General features: G+C 34.8%; 2 protein-coding genes across 5 annotated transcripts in view; both read left to right on the top strand.

Annotated features, from left to right (window-relative positions):
- The window catches only part of LOC143238261 (uncharacterized), a 76,724-nt gene that overhangs the window by 47,508 nt on the left and 13,057 nt on the right, over positions 1-16,159 (top strand). The window contains exon 1 of one of the 4 annotated variants that reach the window (XM_076478344.1): positions 459-600. The exons of 1 other annotated variant lie outside the window; for it this stretch is intronic. The gene's annotated coding sequence lies outside the window, so the exon portion shown is untranslated. Of the gene's footprint in view, positions 1-458; positions 605-16,159 lie in introns of those variants that run through there. 2 more of the 4 variants (XM_076478347.1, XM_076478345.1) reach the window with 2 other exon arrangements.
- Positions 535-13,217, top strand: LOC143236565 (uncharacterized). Its single transcript, XM_076474866.1, has 2 exons — positions 535-600; positions 12,398-13,217. Exons 1-2 carry the CDS (start codon positions 535-537, stop codon positions 13,133-13,135), a joined length of 804 nt encoding a protein of 267 aa, XP_076330981.1. The 3' UTR covers positions 13,136-13,217.

Raw genomic sequence — 16,159 nt, 5'->3', positions numbered from 1 at the left:
AGTGAAGTAATAGCGCAAAACGCAAAACTGAAAATTTGTATGTACCCTTTGGTGAAGGTTCATCTACACCCATTGAAGCAGTTACATGGACATAAAACTGACAGTACTACTATATTTATAGAGATGCAATAATGACTTTCCCTTCTTCGATCATATCTTTTGAACATAAAATATAAATCATGATTAGCACAACATTGTTTTCCTTCAGTCTGTATTCCGCTGTTTGATTTTAAATAACAGAACAAAGTTTGACTTCACTGGCAATATAGTAATTGTTTTCTGCATGTGGCTTGTACATTTTTTGTACAATGTTAAAGTTCATGTTGCGCTCACGATGAAGTAAACTGAAAACAATAGGTGCTTTGTGCATTTTTGATAATTTAACAAAACTGTATCTTTCGCTCAAAGGTTGGTGATAATTGTAGAATAACATTGTTCGGTGTGATCAAAGTTAGATGAAAATATTTGTTCTAACGTATCAGTTAAATTCCAATTCAAGAAAACAAAGTAGTTGACAGAATAGACTTGGCAATGATGATTCGTGAAGGTTACTTGGATGTTAAGATCCCTGCTAAAGACCGTGGATTTACTCCTTTCAAAGTAAGTAAGTTAGTAACGATAGAATGTAAATAAGTGCAAGAAGTAGGAAAACTGCAATATAAAAGTCCAAATATAAAAGCCCGAAACGTCTATCGAAAATTAAACAAAAAGGTAACATAAATATATAATGGAAATGTTAATGTAAAATTTGACAACGATAAAAAAACACGAATTGTTCAGTTTTCATTTTCATATCAATAAATATAGTAAACAAGTTGCTAACTCCACTCTTGGGGTTCTCATCAATCTAAATACGTAACAATAACTAATAAAAAAAATACTGCAACAAATGCAAAGGTAATTACGGAAACAATACATGTCGTTAAATCAAGCTAAGATACAATGTAGTATAGTGAATTATAATCATGGTGTATTTAAAATACGGGTTTCAACTACAATAGTTATAGCTTGTTTGGTTTTTGAATTTCGTGCAAAGCTACACGCGGGCTACCTGCGCTAGCCATCCCTAATTTTGCAGTGTAAGACTAGAGAGAAGACAGTCAGTCATCACCACCCACCGCCAACTCTTTTACCAACGAATAGTGGGATTGACCGTACAATATAACGTCCCCACACCTGAAAGAGCATGTGTGGTATGACGGGGATTCGAACTCACGATCCTCAGATTACGAGTCGAGTGTCTTAACCACCTGGCCCTGCTGAGCACAATAGAGTTATAGATCTTAGTAGCTTCTTCAATACTGAATATATGATAAAAATATAATTGTTATATTGTGTCATTAATTTACCCACTTTATAAATTTGAAACTGAAGAGTTATAATTTTTGTGTTAGGATTTAGAAATGACGTCGATAATGCTGTTACTTAAATAAAATATATACGGTGCTCACCCACAACTGTTCTCTGTTTTAAAGGAGGATTGTACATGAAGTTAAGTAATTGTAAATAAAATTGTCATTATTGTATCACTTTAAAATACTGGATATTTGTTGTTCGAAATGCAGGGTCCTTTGAATTCGAATGATTTTTAATTGTATAAATAGTTTCCACTAGTCCAACAGTTCGCCTGTGTAGTTTTCACTTTGAATATCTAGTTTTGAATCTTAGTTGCATATTGTGCAGCTTTGCGCTATTGATGACAAAACAAATAAATTTTGGCAATAAAGTTAAAAACACATTTACTTTCTGAGGAGTAAAAGACATTGTAGAAACGTCTAAATCCTTCTGATATCCACAAAAGTTTTTCAAAAACAACAACAAAAAAAAAGGAAATGTAAAAAATAACAACAGACGTTCTTCAATAATAATAACTACGTGAACCATTAAAAAATAACGGTGAAATATGCCGGAAGTATTTTACAGTGTTACAATTACTGATAAAACTGTTTTCTTTCAATATTTTTTTAGTTTTGAAAATTGATGCATTAAGTTTTCAAAATCTAGATAACATGTTTTGTCCAGTTCAGGGTGGTACCTTAGTTGATCCGACTTAAGTTTCTTACATGCTTTATTGTAGAAAAAATGATATTCTCGACTTCGAAAATAACAGCAGATGACGTTAAACAAAAATGCATTGCAGTTTGTACATGATTCTTAAATTCCTTGCTGTTTTTGTTTGGAATCTAATGTATGTTTATAACTGGCTTGTTCTCTTTTTTGATTGACAAACTGGCAAAATTAAAGAATTAATCTGAGTACAAATATTTTCTTGGTTATCACTATAAATACGATTGTGGTATAAAGTAGTTTCGAGTAATTTACTAATGAGTATAATTAAAAATCTGTCGGGGAGTGATAAGTTTAAGAACTTATACTACTAAAATTTTATGTTTGATACTGTGCAATTAAAATTATAATTTTGTTTGTAGAATGACGCATGCTTGTTGGCAGTAAATGAAATATCTAAGAGTATAGTGTTTCAATTAGGAAGTTATTTCTAGCTTAATGATCAGTTTCTACATTGTTGTTGTCATCAAATAATCTTCTGGATCTAACTCTCTCACTTTCTGTCTGGTCCCTCGATGGACAGCAGTAAGACTCTTTCAGGGGTTCGATTCCCCTTGCTGGATATAGCAGATAGCCTGAGGTAAGTTTGCTATAAAAACACACACACACTATCTGTGTGTATATTAAAAAAACTTCATTTCTATACTTTTGTGGTATTTTCAGATTTAAACCATCTCAGAGAGTAACTGGATAGGAATAATCAAGTTTGTCAGAAGTTCTTTTATGGGATAAAATCTGAATTATTTTAACCTTGACAGAGTAAGGAACAGAGAAGACTGAGTGCAATATACCATACATTGAAACAATCTTTATTCAAATGCTCAAAAACAACAGTCAAAACTTTTAAGAACAAATGTATTTTGCTATCTTTATTAGATTTCTTTTTGTACATTACATCACTATCTGCATTAATCAGAACAATGTTACTCCCAATAATTTGTTCCAGACTGAGAATACATGACACTTATACAGGAAAACGATAATACCGTTTTTTGTGTGTGTGTGTTTTTGTTTTTTTTATATAAGGAGGCAAACATCACTCACATGACTGATTCTCATTACAAAACAAAAGATTTTGTATCCCTGAAGCATTACCTTACTTTCTAGTGGAAAAGATTAGAGTGTAGCCTTCTTTACACTATGCAATATATTACAAAAACCTTTCCACGTTTATTTTAATATGATACTTAAACTCTATGACTTATCTTTGTGAGTAACAAGGGACTTTTTATGTTATGAACACATGTTCAATACAACATGGATGGAATTTTTGAAAACATTTACATATTAATTAGTGAGTTTAAAAAATGAAAAAGTCGATTTGTTTGTAATTGTAGGATGGTAAAAAAAAGAAAATTATTTTGAATTTATATCAGTGACAGTACACAAGGTGAATCTGTATGCTGTGGTTATAGAATTTAAATAAATATAAAATTTGGAGTTTTGTAAAATATAAAACAAAAAGTCCAAAACTTAGCCCTTTAGTAACAAATATTGGATAAAAACTAAAATACACAACACAAAAAATAGCCCTTTTAAAAAAAATACAAACCAACCATAAAAACATCACATAAAATAACCATTAATTAATTCTACACATATGTATAAAAGTGTTCATATTATATACAACACATATATGACACATGTATAAGTTATGATAAAGGAAATATACACTTATTTACATCTATACAAAGTATATACAGTGTGATATATAAAACAAATTTTAAAGAAATAACAATATACATGAGCAAGGGAATCCCTAGCTTCTTACCTCTACTGGAGCCTCCATAACAGAGAAAATGATGGTTTTTCTATTCGCCCTTCTCATTTAGAATATTATTTCTCATTCTACTGAAAGAGCCTTCCAAGTCTGAGCCAAATAACCTTAGAGACATCGGTGTGCACAGAGTAGGGGGCAATTGCACCTTATAGACTGACAAACATACTTCTTTTTTTATTAATTCAATATATATAAATACACACACACACACACACATACATAATTATGCTTTAGACTTTATCTGAATATATTATCAGGAAGAGTAGACAAAAGCCTGCAGGGAATAAGACTTCCTCCCAATGGTTCTCTGAAAAAAAAAAAAAAGAACTATTAGAAATCTGAGAAAATGGCTGTGAAGAATCATCAGCTGTTAATGAATCTTTGAGTACTACCAAACCAGAAAAAACAAAGGCATTGGAAAAAGTAATTAAGTGAAATTGTGAGAAAATATTCGGTTTATAATATTTCATCTGCCCCAGATAAGTTGATAAGCTCATTATTTAAAGGAACCAATCCATTAGCCAATGGATATATTGACTTAAAGTATGTTGACTGATGCTGGTTCTACAGCTACACCTGTTTAACCCAATTTGGTAATAAAGGCTGGTAAATTGACATGTTATAGCTCCAGCAAAATAAATGGTAAAAGGTACACTTACTGTAGAAAGCTTCTACACACCATATAATGTGCAGTAATTGACACTAAGAAATAGTGAATAATTAGAACTAACTTCAAGTGGAAAAATGTGTGAAATATGAGATTAGCTTCAAAAAGCTTCACAGTCTTTGAAGAGGAAATCCATATATACACTATAAGGTAGAGGCAAAGTTTTCATTGATAACAAAAATGGCAGTTACTATACCAAAAAGAAGTGAAATCATCATACCAGGACTTATCAAGAATAATTTTACATTGAATGCTAAGGATTAACTCCACTATAGATGATTCATCTGAAACAAAATGGTTAACAACCTTGGATACTGCAAGTCAAAAAACAACTATAGAAAATACAACTTTACTGCAACTAAATGAATCGTGGCAATTTATTATGTTACCTCTTAAATTATGTGATGTACCTGTTACATTTGAACAATTAGTGTAATGTGATCTCTCGAAACTATGGTGGGATGTTGTATTCATCTACTTAAATGGCGTAATAACACGAGAAGATCTTTGATATTGTTTATGATAAGCTAAGGAAATTTCTGTATTGTTTGAGGAAAGAGAACGTTAAGCTGAATCCCAATAAGTGTGAACTATTTCATCAACAGGCTAGTTTGTATAATTTAGCTCATTTCCTACACTTTCCAGAAAGCTCTAGTCATTAAGCTACATGCTCATCATGTGATATAAAAACTACTTTTAGTTCCACCCCAAAAAAGACCTGTCTAAATTAAAAATCATAGATTACTATACTGCCCCTCTATGAATTGTGGTATCCTTTAACACTTCTATTACTCAAAGAAAACCACAGTACATTAAACTTGGAGTTTTGTAATTAAAAAAAGGTAACTTTTTAGCAGGTAGATTTACTTTTGGTGGTCTTCTCTAAAACTAATCATTTTTATGTTCTCCTGCCAGAATATTTCTGAAGACAATTATGGTGACCTGTGATTTATACTACTATTTTTTTTCTAGATTCTGCTCTGTTGCCTTATAGATTGGTTTTCTAATTTTGTTTCAAATACTTGTTACTAAAATTTAATTCTCTGATGTTTTAATCATTGAGTAGCATACAGTAAGTTACAGGGCAGTTAAAGTAATCTCATTCCCAAGATATTATATCCTTTGTTTATTGTTAACAGTTGATTCATCACAGTCTCAAATAGAATGTTCGTTTTTCATGCCAGTAACATTTTCCTATCATCTTCTGTTAGTGGTTTTTCTTTCCTAAACAATTTTGTCTGCAATTCTGACTTATACGTTCTTTCCATGTGCAATTGAAACCACTTCTGTCCTATGGTTTACTTTATTCATTGTGAGTAATCAGTTGTCTAACTAATCCTTCAAATTCTTCTAGATAGAATTGATATTTTCACATTATATTCTGCAATACATTCATTGTCCCTAAAGAGTATCTTCAGTTGTTTAACTGTGGCTTTAACTGATTAAAATTCCATTGACAAATTGGAAAACTTACTTTAAAGATGTGCACCTACCTTGCTTTAGCCTAACTTAAATATCCCCATTTACTGCAGCATTTATGAATATGCTATATGCCAACAAATCCATTATTTCATGTGGAACATCAAAATAAGATAATTGAACAAGTCTTTCCACAATTTCAGCAAATTTTATTAATGTCTTGTGACACTCCAATTCTGTTTGATAGAGTAGCTACTAATGTCTGATAGCTGTTATTGTTCTCAATCGGAAGATTGCTTAATGTAAATGAAGTTGGTCCTTTTAAATAAGCAATAAAATAAATAACTTGGCATTTATTGTTCAATTCAATCCCTTTAGACATAATTTTGAATTAACCCTGATATGCCTCCTATGGTACCTTCTATTATAAATTGTTGTTTTCTCAATTGAGCTAGCTTGCTAGTGTAGCATATTCATTAAAAAAAACACCACCAACAAACTCCAACCACACCATGGAATATGAGTAATGTGACAAGAAAAGAAGGTTTATTAATTTGTTTTCTGAATTTCACACAAAGCTATACAAGGATGATTAATTATAAGTGACTTAATAAACTAATTATAAATTATTTAATTAATTAATGTTTAACATCCTTTGTTAGATAGAACAAATGAATTAACATTTACTGTCCATTTTAATGATAATTTAATTTTAAGTGAATTAATGATTAAATATCGACATGATAACTGTATGTTATACCATATACTTATGGAATTATTACGTGATCATACATCATGGTTGCCTAGCAATGCCCTCTAATGACACGCCCTCTGATAACAACTTTTGAGCTATCATTAATTTTTTGTAACATGACATCATATTTAACGGCAGTAATGGTTTGTTTGTTTCAAATTTTGCATAAAGCCACACAAGGGCTATCCACACTAGCCATCCTTAATTTAGCAGTGAAAGAATAGGGGGAAGGCAGTTTGTCATTACCCACCCACTGTTTGGTGTAACGGGGATTCAAACTTCCAACCCTAGGATTATAAGTTGAAAGCCCTGATCACCTGGCCATGCTGGAGTAAAACTTAAATAAACCTAATGGAAAAACACCATTGTGTTTGTCATGAAGATCATAAATGTAGCAGTGTAAAGGATGTGCTGTTAGTTGCAACAGATGATAACCAGTGTCATAAAGCTACCGTTTCCATTAACACCAAAATTAAAATAGTGACATAAAATATAAGAAAGATGTTTCAAAAAGAAAATTGTTAGTATGGAACAAGAAATGTAAAGTTTAAAAATAAAAATACTGGGAATAACTGACATGAGCTGGAGCAGGATTAATAACAAAACAAACAAAATCATATTCTTTGGCAGAGATAAGCATGAAAGGGGAGTTGATGTAACCTTGAATCAAGGTAGAGTAAAATATATACTAGAATACTGGACTATCTCCAATCGAATTTTGTTTCTGAAATTAAAGAATATGCCAATTAGTGTCAACATCATACAGTTTTATGCATCAACAACACATCGACCACAAGAAGATCATGAAATATCTTATTCAGAACTAGAATAAGTCCAATCTTATTGTAAATCTAGACATTATAATTATAAAAGAAAGCTTAAATATAATTGTTAAAAAAGGTTTAGTAAATGATATCATAGGACCAGAAATATAAAAGGGGAAGTATGATAAAATAGGCAAATACCCAAGAGATGACAATTGGAAATACATGGTTCCAGTAGTATTAAAGGAGTCTGTGAACACAGAAAAGCCCAGGTGATTGTACTAGAAATAACATTTATTACATTGTAATAAACAAGAGGTTCAGAAATGTATTGAAGTGTTAAATGTAAAAGTGATCACATACTAGTATGTGATACATTTCAAGTGAAACTGAAAAAACATAAGCAGTAAAAGCTTATTTAGATATGGACCTATTATAATCTGACAATCATAAAAGGAAAAGTAGTTCAAACCACTTATTTGATGATGATGGCAGAAGTAAAAATAGGTTCAAACCATGTACTTGTTTTGTGAAATATAAAACAATTAGAATCTCAATGAGAACAATCAAAAGTTTCAATCTCTAAGTAAACACAAGAAACCACTACAAAAAAAGAAAAGAAAAGAAAAATGTAGAAATAAATGTTTAACAAAGAAGAAAGACGTGGTGGCAAGAAGACGACAAGCAAAGGCTAATAATAAAAGTATAAAAAAGTTGACAAGGAGACAGAGTTAAATGCAATAAACAAAGAAAGAATGGCTTATAACACAATATACTGAAATTATGTTTAAATATAAACAAGACATAAAAAGCATGCATAAAAGGATAAGAGACGTGACTGGAAAAATGTCATGCTCTTTAAATAGAGGAGCATAAGCATTGTTATGAAAAACCAAATGTCTTAGAAAGATGGCCAGAATACATTAATACATCAATGACTTGTACAAGCTAGTGGATGGGTGGAATTGAGTCTCTGCCTTTCTACTTTTATATCTCAAAGTACCCTTTTCTGAGTCATGCAAAATGCACAAAAGTACAAAAACACATGAATGATTACTCTTTATGTACCATTGGCACCATAATCCTCCTGAACTCCCATTCCACCACCCTCGAAGGTCATGCCATGTTATATTTGAAAAGTGCCTTTCCTGTCAATTAGCCTCTGCCCTTTTAATGTTCTTTGCATATTACTGATGGTGATGGCAGAAGTAAAAATCAATAATACAGAGAAATATGGAAGGACCATCAATAATGAAAAATGATTTCAGAGGATTAGAAAATAGGACTTAAAGTTAGAGGACACAACATCAACAACTAGATTTATATGCAAATGATAGTGTTAACTGCTAAAAGTGAAAAAAAAGAGCTTGAAGAAATGTTAAGTAGAGTTACTGGTGAATGTAAGACAAAAGTACTAACATTCAACAACAAGAGAACTGAAATAATATCATAAAATGTATAATTACAATTGGTGGGACAAAAATAAAATTCACCGTTTTAACAATCTAGGCTCATCAATAATATCAGACAGTAATGCAAAGAAGGGGATAAAAGAAGAATATGAATATCTTACAAATTAACAAAGCTATACTGACAAACAAAAATATACCAGTAGGAGTAAGGAAAAATAACTAATAATGTTACATCAAATATATACAAGTAGAGAGAAAACTTGAAGTAACTAAAACATGGTTCTGAAGAAGAATGGTGCGAGTAGCATGGACTAGGAAGAAAAGTAATGAACAAGAACTGGTACAAACTATACAACAACAACATTATCTAAACGATAAAAAAAGAGACAAGCTGAGTTCATAGACCATGTGATGAAAAAAAGCAAGCAGCACATAGTAACAAACAATAAGATAGAAGGAAAGATAAGCAAAGGAAATAAAAAAAAATACACATGTTTGATACATTCTCAAAATGATTAGGAGCCTTGAATAACTACACAAAATTGTTGAAGAACATCTGGAACTGAAAGAAATTAATAGTCATAATCATCAACACTTGCATGAAGACATGACATTGGAAAATAACATGAAAGAGTAGTGTAATTGAAATAATCCAAGTAGCCCCTAAAGTAGTAGGTGAGCAGTAGTGGTAACAGGTGGAGATTAAATAGACCACACACCTACCCTTAATTTTGTCCTGAAGAATAGTGCTTGAAAGTGTTTCATCATTTGTTATTCAAATAAATCCGAATATATGTGACAATTATTAATCTTAAAATCTGTATCTCAAACAGCCAGTATGGGTATTAAAACTTTTATGAAAATAAAGTATAAAACAACATTTCAGCCTTCAAAATATTGTTCTCTACTTTATTTTAATAAAAGTTTTAATACCCATACCAGCCATCTTGAGATACATTGTTACTCAGGTGGGTTTCACACCACATATCTTAAAATCTCTTTTTCTTGCATTATCAAAACAACTTTACCTTGATTTAAACCAATTTTATATCTTACTTCTGTTCCATTACATTTCAATGTGAAATTCAAATATACAATAATCTAAAATATTTTTACAATGTTTTATATTAATTGTTTTATTTCTTGATGACCAGAAACTTAACTTGAAATAAAAATGTGTCTCAGAATGACTAGTATGGGTATCAACACTTGATATGGAGAGAACAATCAGACCTTCCTAGATCATCTTCAGGTTAAGATGATCTAGGAAGGTTGAAACATTGTTCTCTCCTTATCAATGAAAGTTTTAATACCCATACCAGCCATTCTGAGATACATGATTGTTTTATTTGTTTGTTGTTAAACAAAAAAAACTACATGATAAGCAAGCTGTGTTCTGCCTACCACAGGTATCAAAACCTGGTTTTTAGCAAATGTTTTCATACTTACTGCTGAGCCAACGAGGGCTTCCATAAATTCATATGGTAATGAAAGAAATATAATTAATTGCTTTGAAGAAGTAACATCATTTTAAATATTAACTTGTACAAATATCTTAATTCAATGCAACAGTGAATTTCATATCCATCTAGTTTCACTACAAGTTTTGACATAAAAACAACTCTAGCAAATATTTTCAATTTTGTGACTGTCTGAAATTATTATAAAAAGTAAAAATTATATTGCCCTAAAATAAACAAACATGCATATATATATATATATATATATATATATTTATTCAGTCTCAAACTTACATGAGAGAAATAACTGAATGAATTATTTCATTATTAGAAAGATAGTTCTTAGTGTTCAACAATCCACAAAACATGACTATGAGATACTTTAAGAAATAATTGATAAATAACTTTATCACTCTTAACCATTTTAAGATCAGTGGTAAGTTTATGGATTTATGATGATAAAATCCAGGATTTAATTCCTAAAACAAAATATCTTATATGGCTTGAGACAAATACAGAATGTCTCAAAGTTCTGTACTCATAGGAAAAATCCACTGTAACCTTTTATTTTAGCAATTATTCAAATTGCATGCTATCCCCTTGTATACACACTCTACTCATCCATTATAAATATTTTCATTTTTCTAAAAACTAACTAAAAAAAAAAACAGTTATAAATATTACAATGGCCATGAGGATGGACTTTGAGACACCACATGCATCTGAGTTTTAAACATGGTGTTAATTGTTTTTAATCTGTTGCATTACCTAAACTTTATATGGGGTTCCTATCAGAATGAACCACCTACCTTAATTGTTTCACATTTAACATGTCATGATGAAAAAAAAATTATTGAATGTTTGGTGTAGGACTCCTTGTTTACATATACAACTGAATTCTTGTAAAGAATAAAAATAAGAGGCAACAGTGACAAACAACTTGTCAAAAAATATGCAATAATAGGTCTGTTGATTCTTTAAAGCATCTTACATACTTGAGCAAGTCCTTGACTATATAAGATTTTGAGAGACAATACTTTTACTACAAATTATCTCTGTTTACAGAAATAACTTTGATAGCATAACTTATATAATAAATATTGTTAATTTATGATCACTCATGTAAATGAAAACCAAACATTAGCTGTGTAATATAGCTAATTTATAATGATTAGAATGCATTGATTCATTAATTGGATATCATCATTGTTACTATTTTTTGTGACTCTAACTCTTAACCAGTGATAACCAACACAACACAGAGACCTTTGAAAAGCATTAACAAGAAAATGACCCCATACACCAAAACTGAGAGATGGACTTTGTGAGTTACAAACATATTTCATTAACCAACATCCAAAATTACCATATTGTTCACTCATCCTCAAATTATTTCTTTATATTTTTATTTTAAACATAAACCATTCTTACGTTTTGTTAATAAATTATAAACCTCGGGGGCATGCCACTGAATCAAACATCTGACTGGGGGCTATGCAGGAGGAAAATGTCAGGAACCACTGACTTAGATGACATATATATGAACAATGAATATATAAATGTACAGTCATGTGAAAAAGTTAGGACACCCTATGAAAGCCTGTGTAGTTTTGTAACATTTTTGGATATATAGATATGTAATTGCAATTTTAACAATACTGAGAGATTATAGGAATATAACTAAACAATTAAAACTGAAGAAACGACTTTTCAAGATCTTCTGTAAAAGTAATTCTACAAAAATGCATATTCTAACTGAAGAAAAAGTTGGGACACCCCCACATTTATTCCCACATAAAATGGCTCAACTCACACACAGGTGTATCACACCAGGTGCACATGATTAGAAGATCGTTACTCAGCATTTTGAATGAGGCTTGCCCTATTTAAACCTCAGATATTTAGTTTGTTGTGCTCCTGACTGTTGATGTGAGAGTGTGCATCACTTCGAGTCGTTGTGTTGTGTCGGCGCTGTTTGGCAGCCGTTTCGTGAGTGTGTGTGTCACTTCGAGTCGTTGTGTTGTGTCGGCGCTGTTTGGCAGCCGTTTCGTGAGTGTGTGTGTATGCTGTGCAGTGTAGGTCTGTATGGCTATGGCCATCGGCCATACTCTGTTCGGCCGCGGTCTATCCGCTTCGTGGTGCCCGCGGCCACGCTACCTTCGGCGGTTATAGACGCCGTGAACGTCGCTTGCTGGACCAGGAAGACTTTTCCTTGGGGGACCAGCATGTGCCTGTTGAGCCGGCCAGGCAAAACATTACGTTGATCACCCTCTGGTCGGCCCCTCATGAAATGTCCCATGACGTCGTCAAGGACGTATTGTCAGCGTATGGGACTATACGCAAAATCGAACACGAGGAACAGCAGTATCGACCCAAGGTGTGCACAGGGAACAGGCGTGTCTGTATGGACATGCGGACGCCGGTCCCTAACTTCAGTGAAGTAAATGGTTTCCGAGCGACGTGTAATTACCCGGGCATGCGTTGTCTGTATCGCCACTGTGACCTGGAGGGCCACCTTCTGGCACAGTGCCAGTCCCCGCAGTGCGGGATATGTCTGATGTATGGACATGTTGAAGATACATGCAGTGTATCATGCAGTATTTGTAGTGGTGGCCACATGCCCTCGCGATGCCCGAGGCGTGTGGCGACATATGCCATGGTGGCTGTGGGGCCGCCGTCGGTTGCGTGGCCAAAAAGGGTAAGGGCGAAGAGGGCGGGAGCGACAGCTCCTCCTCCTGCATTGTCTGCAGTGACTATGGGTGGGGTCCTCGAGGGGGCGCTTGTCCGGGGAGGGTGTGTCGCGGTCCCCTGAGGAGGATCGCGTCTCGCCCGCCCAGATTTTTACGTGTCTGACCATCTGGCGTTTCTCACCACATTCCAGGATTTTGTCCCCGTTTTTCGGGGCCCTGGTGTGTGGAAGCTCAACGTCTCCCTCCTTGCCGAGGATGAGGTTTGAGACGCTTTTCTTGCCATTGTTCTGGAGCTCTGTTCTGTCGAGTCTGTCAAGGAAGCCTGTGCCTCCTTGCTGAGGAAAGCTGGTATGCGGCTTTTACGGGCCCGCCGCCTGGCCTTGCAGGGCAAGGAGGACACCTTGGCTGCCTTGCTTCGTGGCGGACTGACGGATCGCTGGGTTCTCTCGAACATTGAGACACTCCGTCGGGAAATTGATTTGGATTATTCCAAACTGTTCTATGCGGCGAGCGTCTCTAGTATTATCGAGTCACTCGATCCCAGAAGTGCCACCAGAGTTCCGTTGTGCAAGGCACGGGAGATGGCTAAGACCAGACACATCTCCAGTCTGGTGTTGGAGAATGGTCAATCGTCATCTGACATCTCCGACATTCTGGACTCGTGCCTCGGCTATTATCGCCGTTTGTTTTCGGCTTCACCCGTGGACGAGGGGTTGTGGGACGACATCACTCGGTTTTTGCCCTCCTTTGTCCGACTTTTTGACAACTGTCTGGCTGCGGGGTCTCTGCCGCCGGGAACGCTAGATGTGCTAATTACACTTATCTGTAAGGACCCCAGCCAGTCTGAAGATCTTTCCTCGTGGCGACCCATTTCTCTCCTGAACGTCGATGCAAAGATTATTTCTAAGGTTCTGTGTGCCCGTTTGGGTGTGGTAATGCCTTCGTTGGTCTGCTGTACTCAGACTTGTGGCGTGCGGGGCAGAAGTATCTAACAAAATCTGGTGCTTCTCAGGGACTTGTTCCATTACATCACAGATGAAGTACAATTGAGTTGTGTCCCATATGTCACACCCAGGTGGAGTCTGTCTTGCACAGGTTGGTCCTCTGTCTGACATCGGCAGAGATCTGGGAAAGGGTTGCGGGCCTTTTCCGGGTCCAGTCGCTCTCGGCGGAGACCATCCTGTACCTGTCCCTGTTCCCAGCCACCTGGCCTCTACCTTTCAGTACACTATTACCATCTTCAAGTACGTCATCTGGCTTGCTCGGAACAACTGGGTCTTCGAGCAGGCTCCAGGGTCATACTTTTCAATACTGGGTAGGGCCAGATATCGGCTGTTACTCCACCTGGAGGCATACTATCAGCGCCTGGGTTGTGGAACATTTTACCATTTCTGGCAGCCAGACTCTCGCCCCTTTGTGCAATGGTGCCTCCACTCTAGCTTCTTGTGTTTTTTTTTGTTGGGATTTTTTCATTTGTAAATATTCATGTTTGTATATATTTCATGTTTTTTTCTTTTGTACATATTAATGTTTTTTTTTCCTTGTTTATATTTCACGTCTTGCCTTTCTGTCTTGTTTTCTTTGTTGTGAATAAATTCAAAATGAGTGCAAAAGAGCTGTCTGAGGCCTTCAAAAAGAAAATTGTAGAAGCTTATGAGTCTGGTAAGGGATTTAAAAATATCTCAAAAGATTTTGAAATTAGCCATTCCACTGTCTGGAAAATAGTCAACAAGTGGATGGCTTTCAAAACAGCTGCCAACATGCCCAGGTCTGGTCATCCAAGCAAGTTCACCCCGAGAGCAGACTGCAAGATGCAAAAAGAGGTCTCCAAACACCCTAAAATGTCATCACGGGACCTACAGCAGGCTCTGGGTACTGTTGGTGTGAAAGTGCATGCCTCTACAATCAGAAAGAGACTGCACAAGTTTAACTCGCATGGGAGGTGTGCAAGGAGAAAATCTTTGCTCTCTAAGAGAAACATCAAGGCCAGACTGAAGTTTGCCAGAGAGAATGTAGACAAAGACCAGGACTTCTGGAATAATGTTCTTTGGACAGATGAGTCCAAAATTGAAGTATTTGGACACCAGAACAGAGGACATGTTTGGTGTAAACCAAATACAGTATTCCAGGAAAAGAACCTCATACCAACTGTGAAGCATGGAGGTGGAAGTGTCATGATTTGGGGCTGCTTTGCTGCAGCAGGACCTGGACAGCTCACAATCATAGAATCCATCATGAATTCTATTGTGTATCAGAGGGTGCTTGAGGAACATGCGAGTCCATCTGTAATAAAATTAAAGCTGAAGCGAACTGGACTCTGCAACACGACAATGACCCAAAACATACCAGTAAATCCACCAAGGACTGGCTGAAAACTAAGAAATGGAGAGTCCTGGAATGGCTGAGTTAAAGCCCAGATCTTAATCCCATTGAGATGCTGTGTGGTGACTTGAAACAGGCTGTACATGCAAGAAACCCCTCAAACATCTCACAGCTGAATGAATTCTGCATTGAGGAGTGGGGCAAACTCTCTTCAGACTGATGTCAGAGCCTGGTGGATGGCTACAAGAAGTATCTCACTGCAGTTATTTCAGCCAAAGGGGGTAACACTAGCTATTAGGGGGTAGGGTGTCCTAACTTTTTCCTCAGTTAGAATATGCAATTTTGTAGCATTACATTTACAGAAGATCTTGAAAAGTCTTTTCTTCAGTTGTAATTGTTTAGTTATATTCCTATAATCTATCAGTATTGTTAAAATTGAGATCAAATATCTATATATCCAAAAATATTACAAATATACACAGGCTTTCATAGGGTGTCCTAACTTTTTCACATGACTGTATGTATATCACTGAATATACTTACTCTTATGTGAGTAAAATATATGTGTGTATGAATACCACTGAATACTTACTCTACTTGTGAGGCTCCTTCGGCATTTAGAAATTTCTGATTTTCTACCAAATGAATTCTGAAATAAACTGTTATACATGTATATATTTGAAATAAAACAGATAAAATTCATCAATTTTGTTTACTGATGAAGGCTACTGCAGTGGAAGAGTCCAACATATTTCACATACATCACTTGTGTAGATAAACACTTTAATGTACACTATTACTTTTTTTTTACTAATACCATAGTA

The sequence above is a fragment of the Tachypleus tridentatus genome, chromosome 13 (genome assembly GCF_004210375.1).
Source record: "Tachypleus tridentatus isolate NWPU-2018 chromosome 13, ASM421037v1, whole genome shotgun sequence".
Classification (NCBI taxonomy): Eukaryota; Metazoa; Arthropoda; class Merostomata; order Xiphosura; family Limulidae; genus Tachypleus; species Tachypleus tridentatus.
The sequence above is the reverse complement of the archived record's forward strand: the minus strand, read 5'-3'. Positions and strand labels throughout refer to the sequence as shown.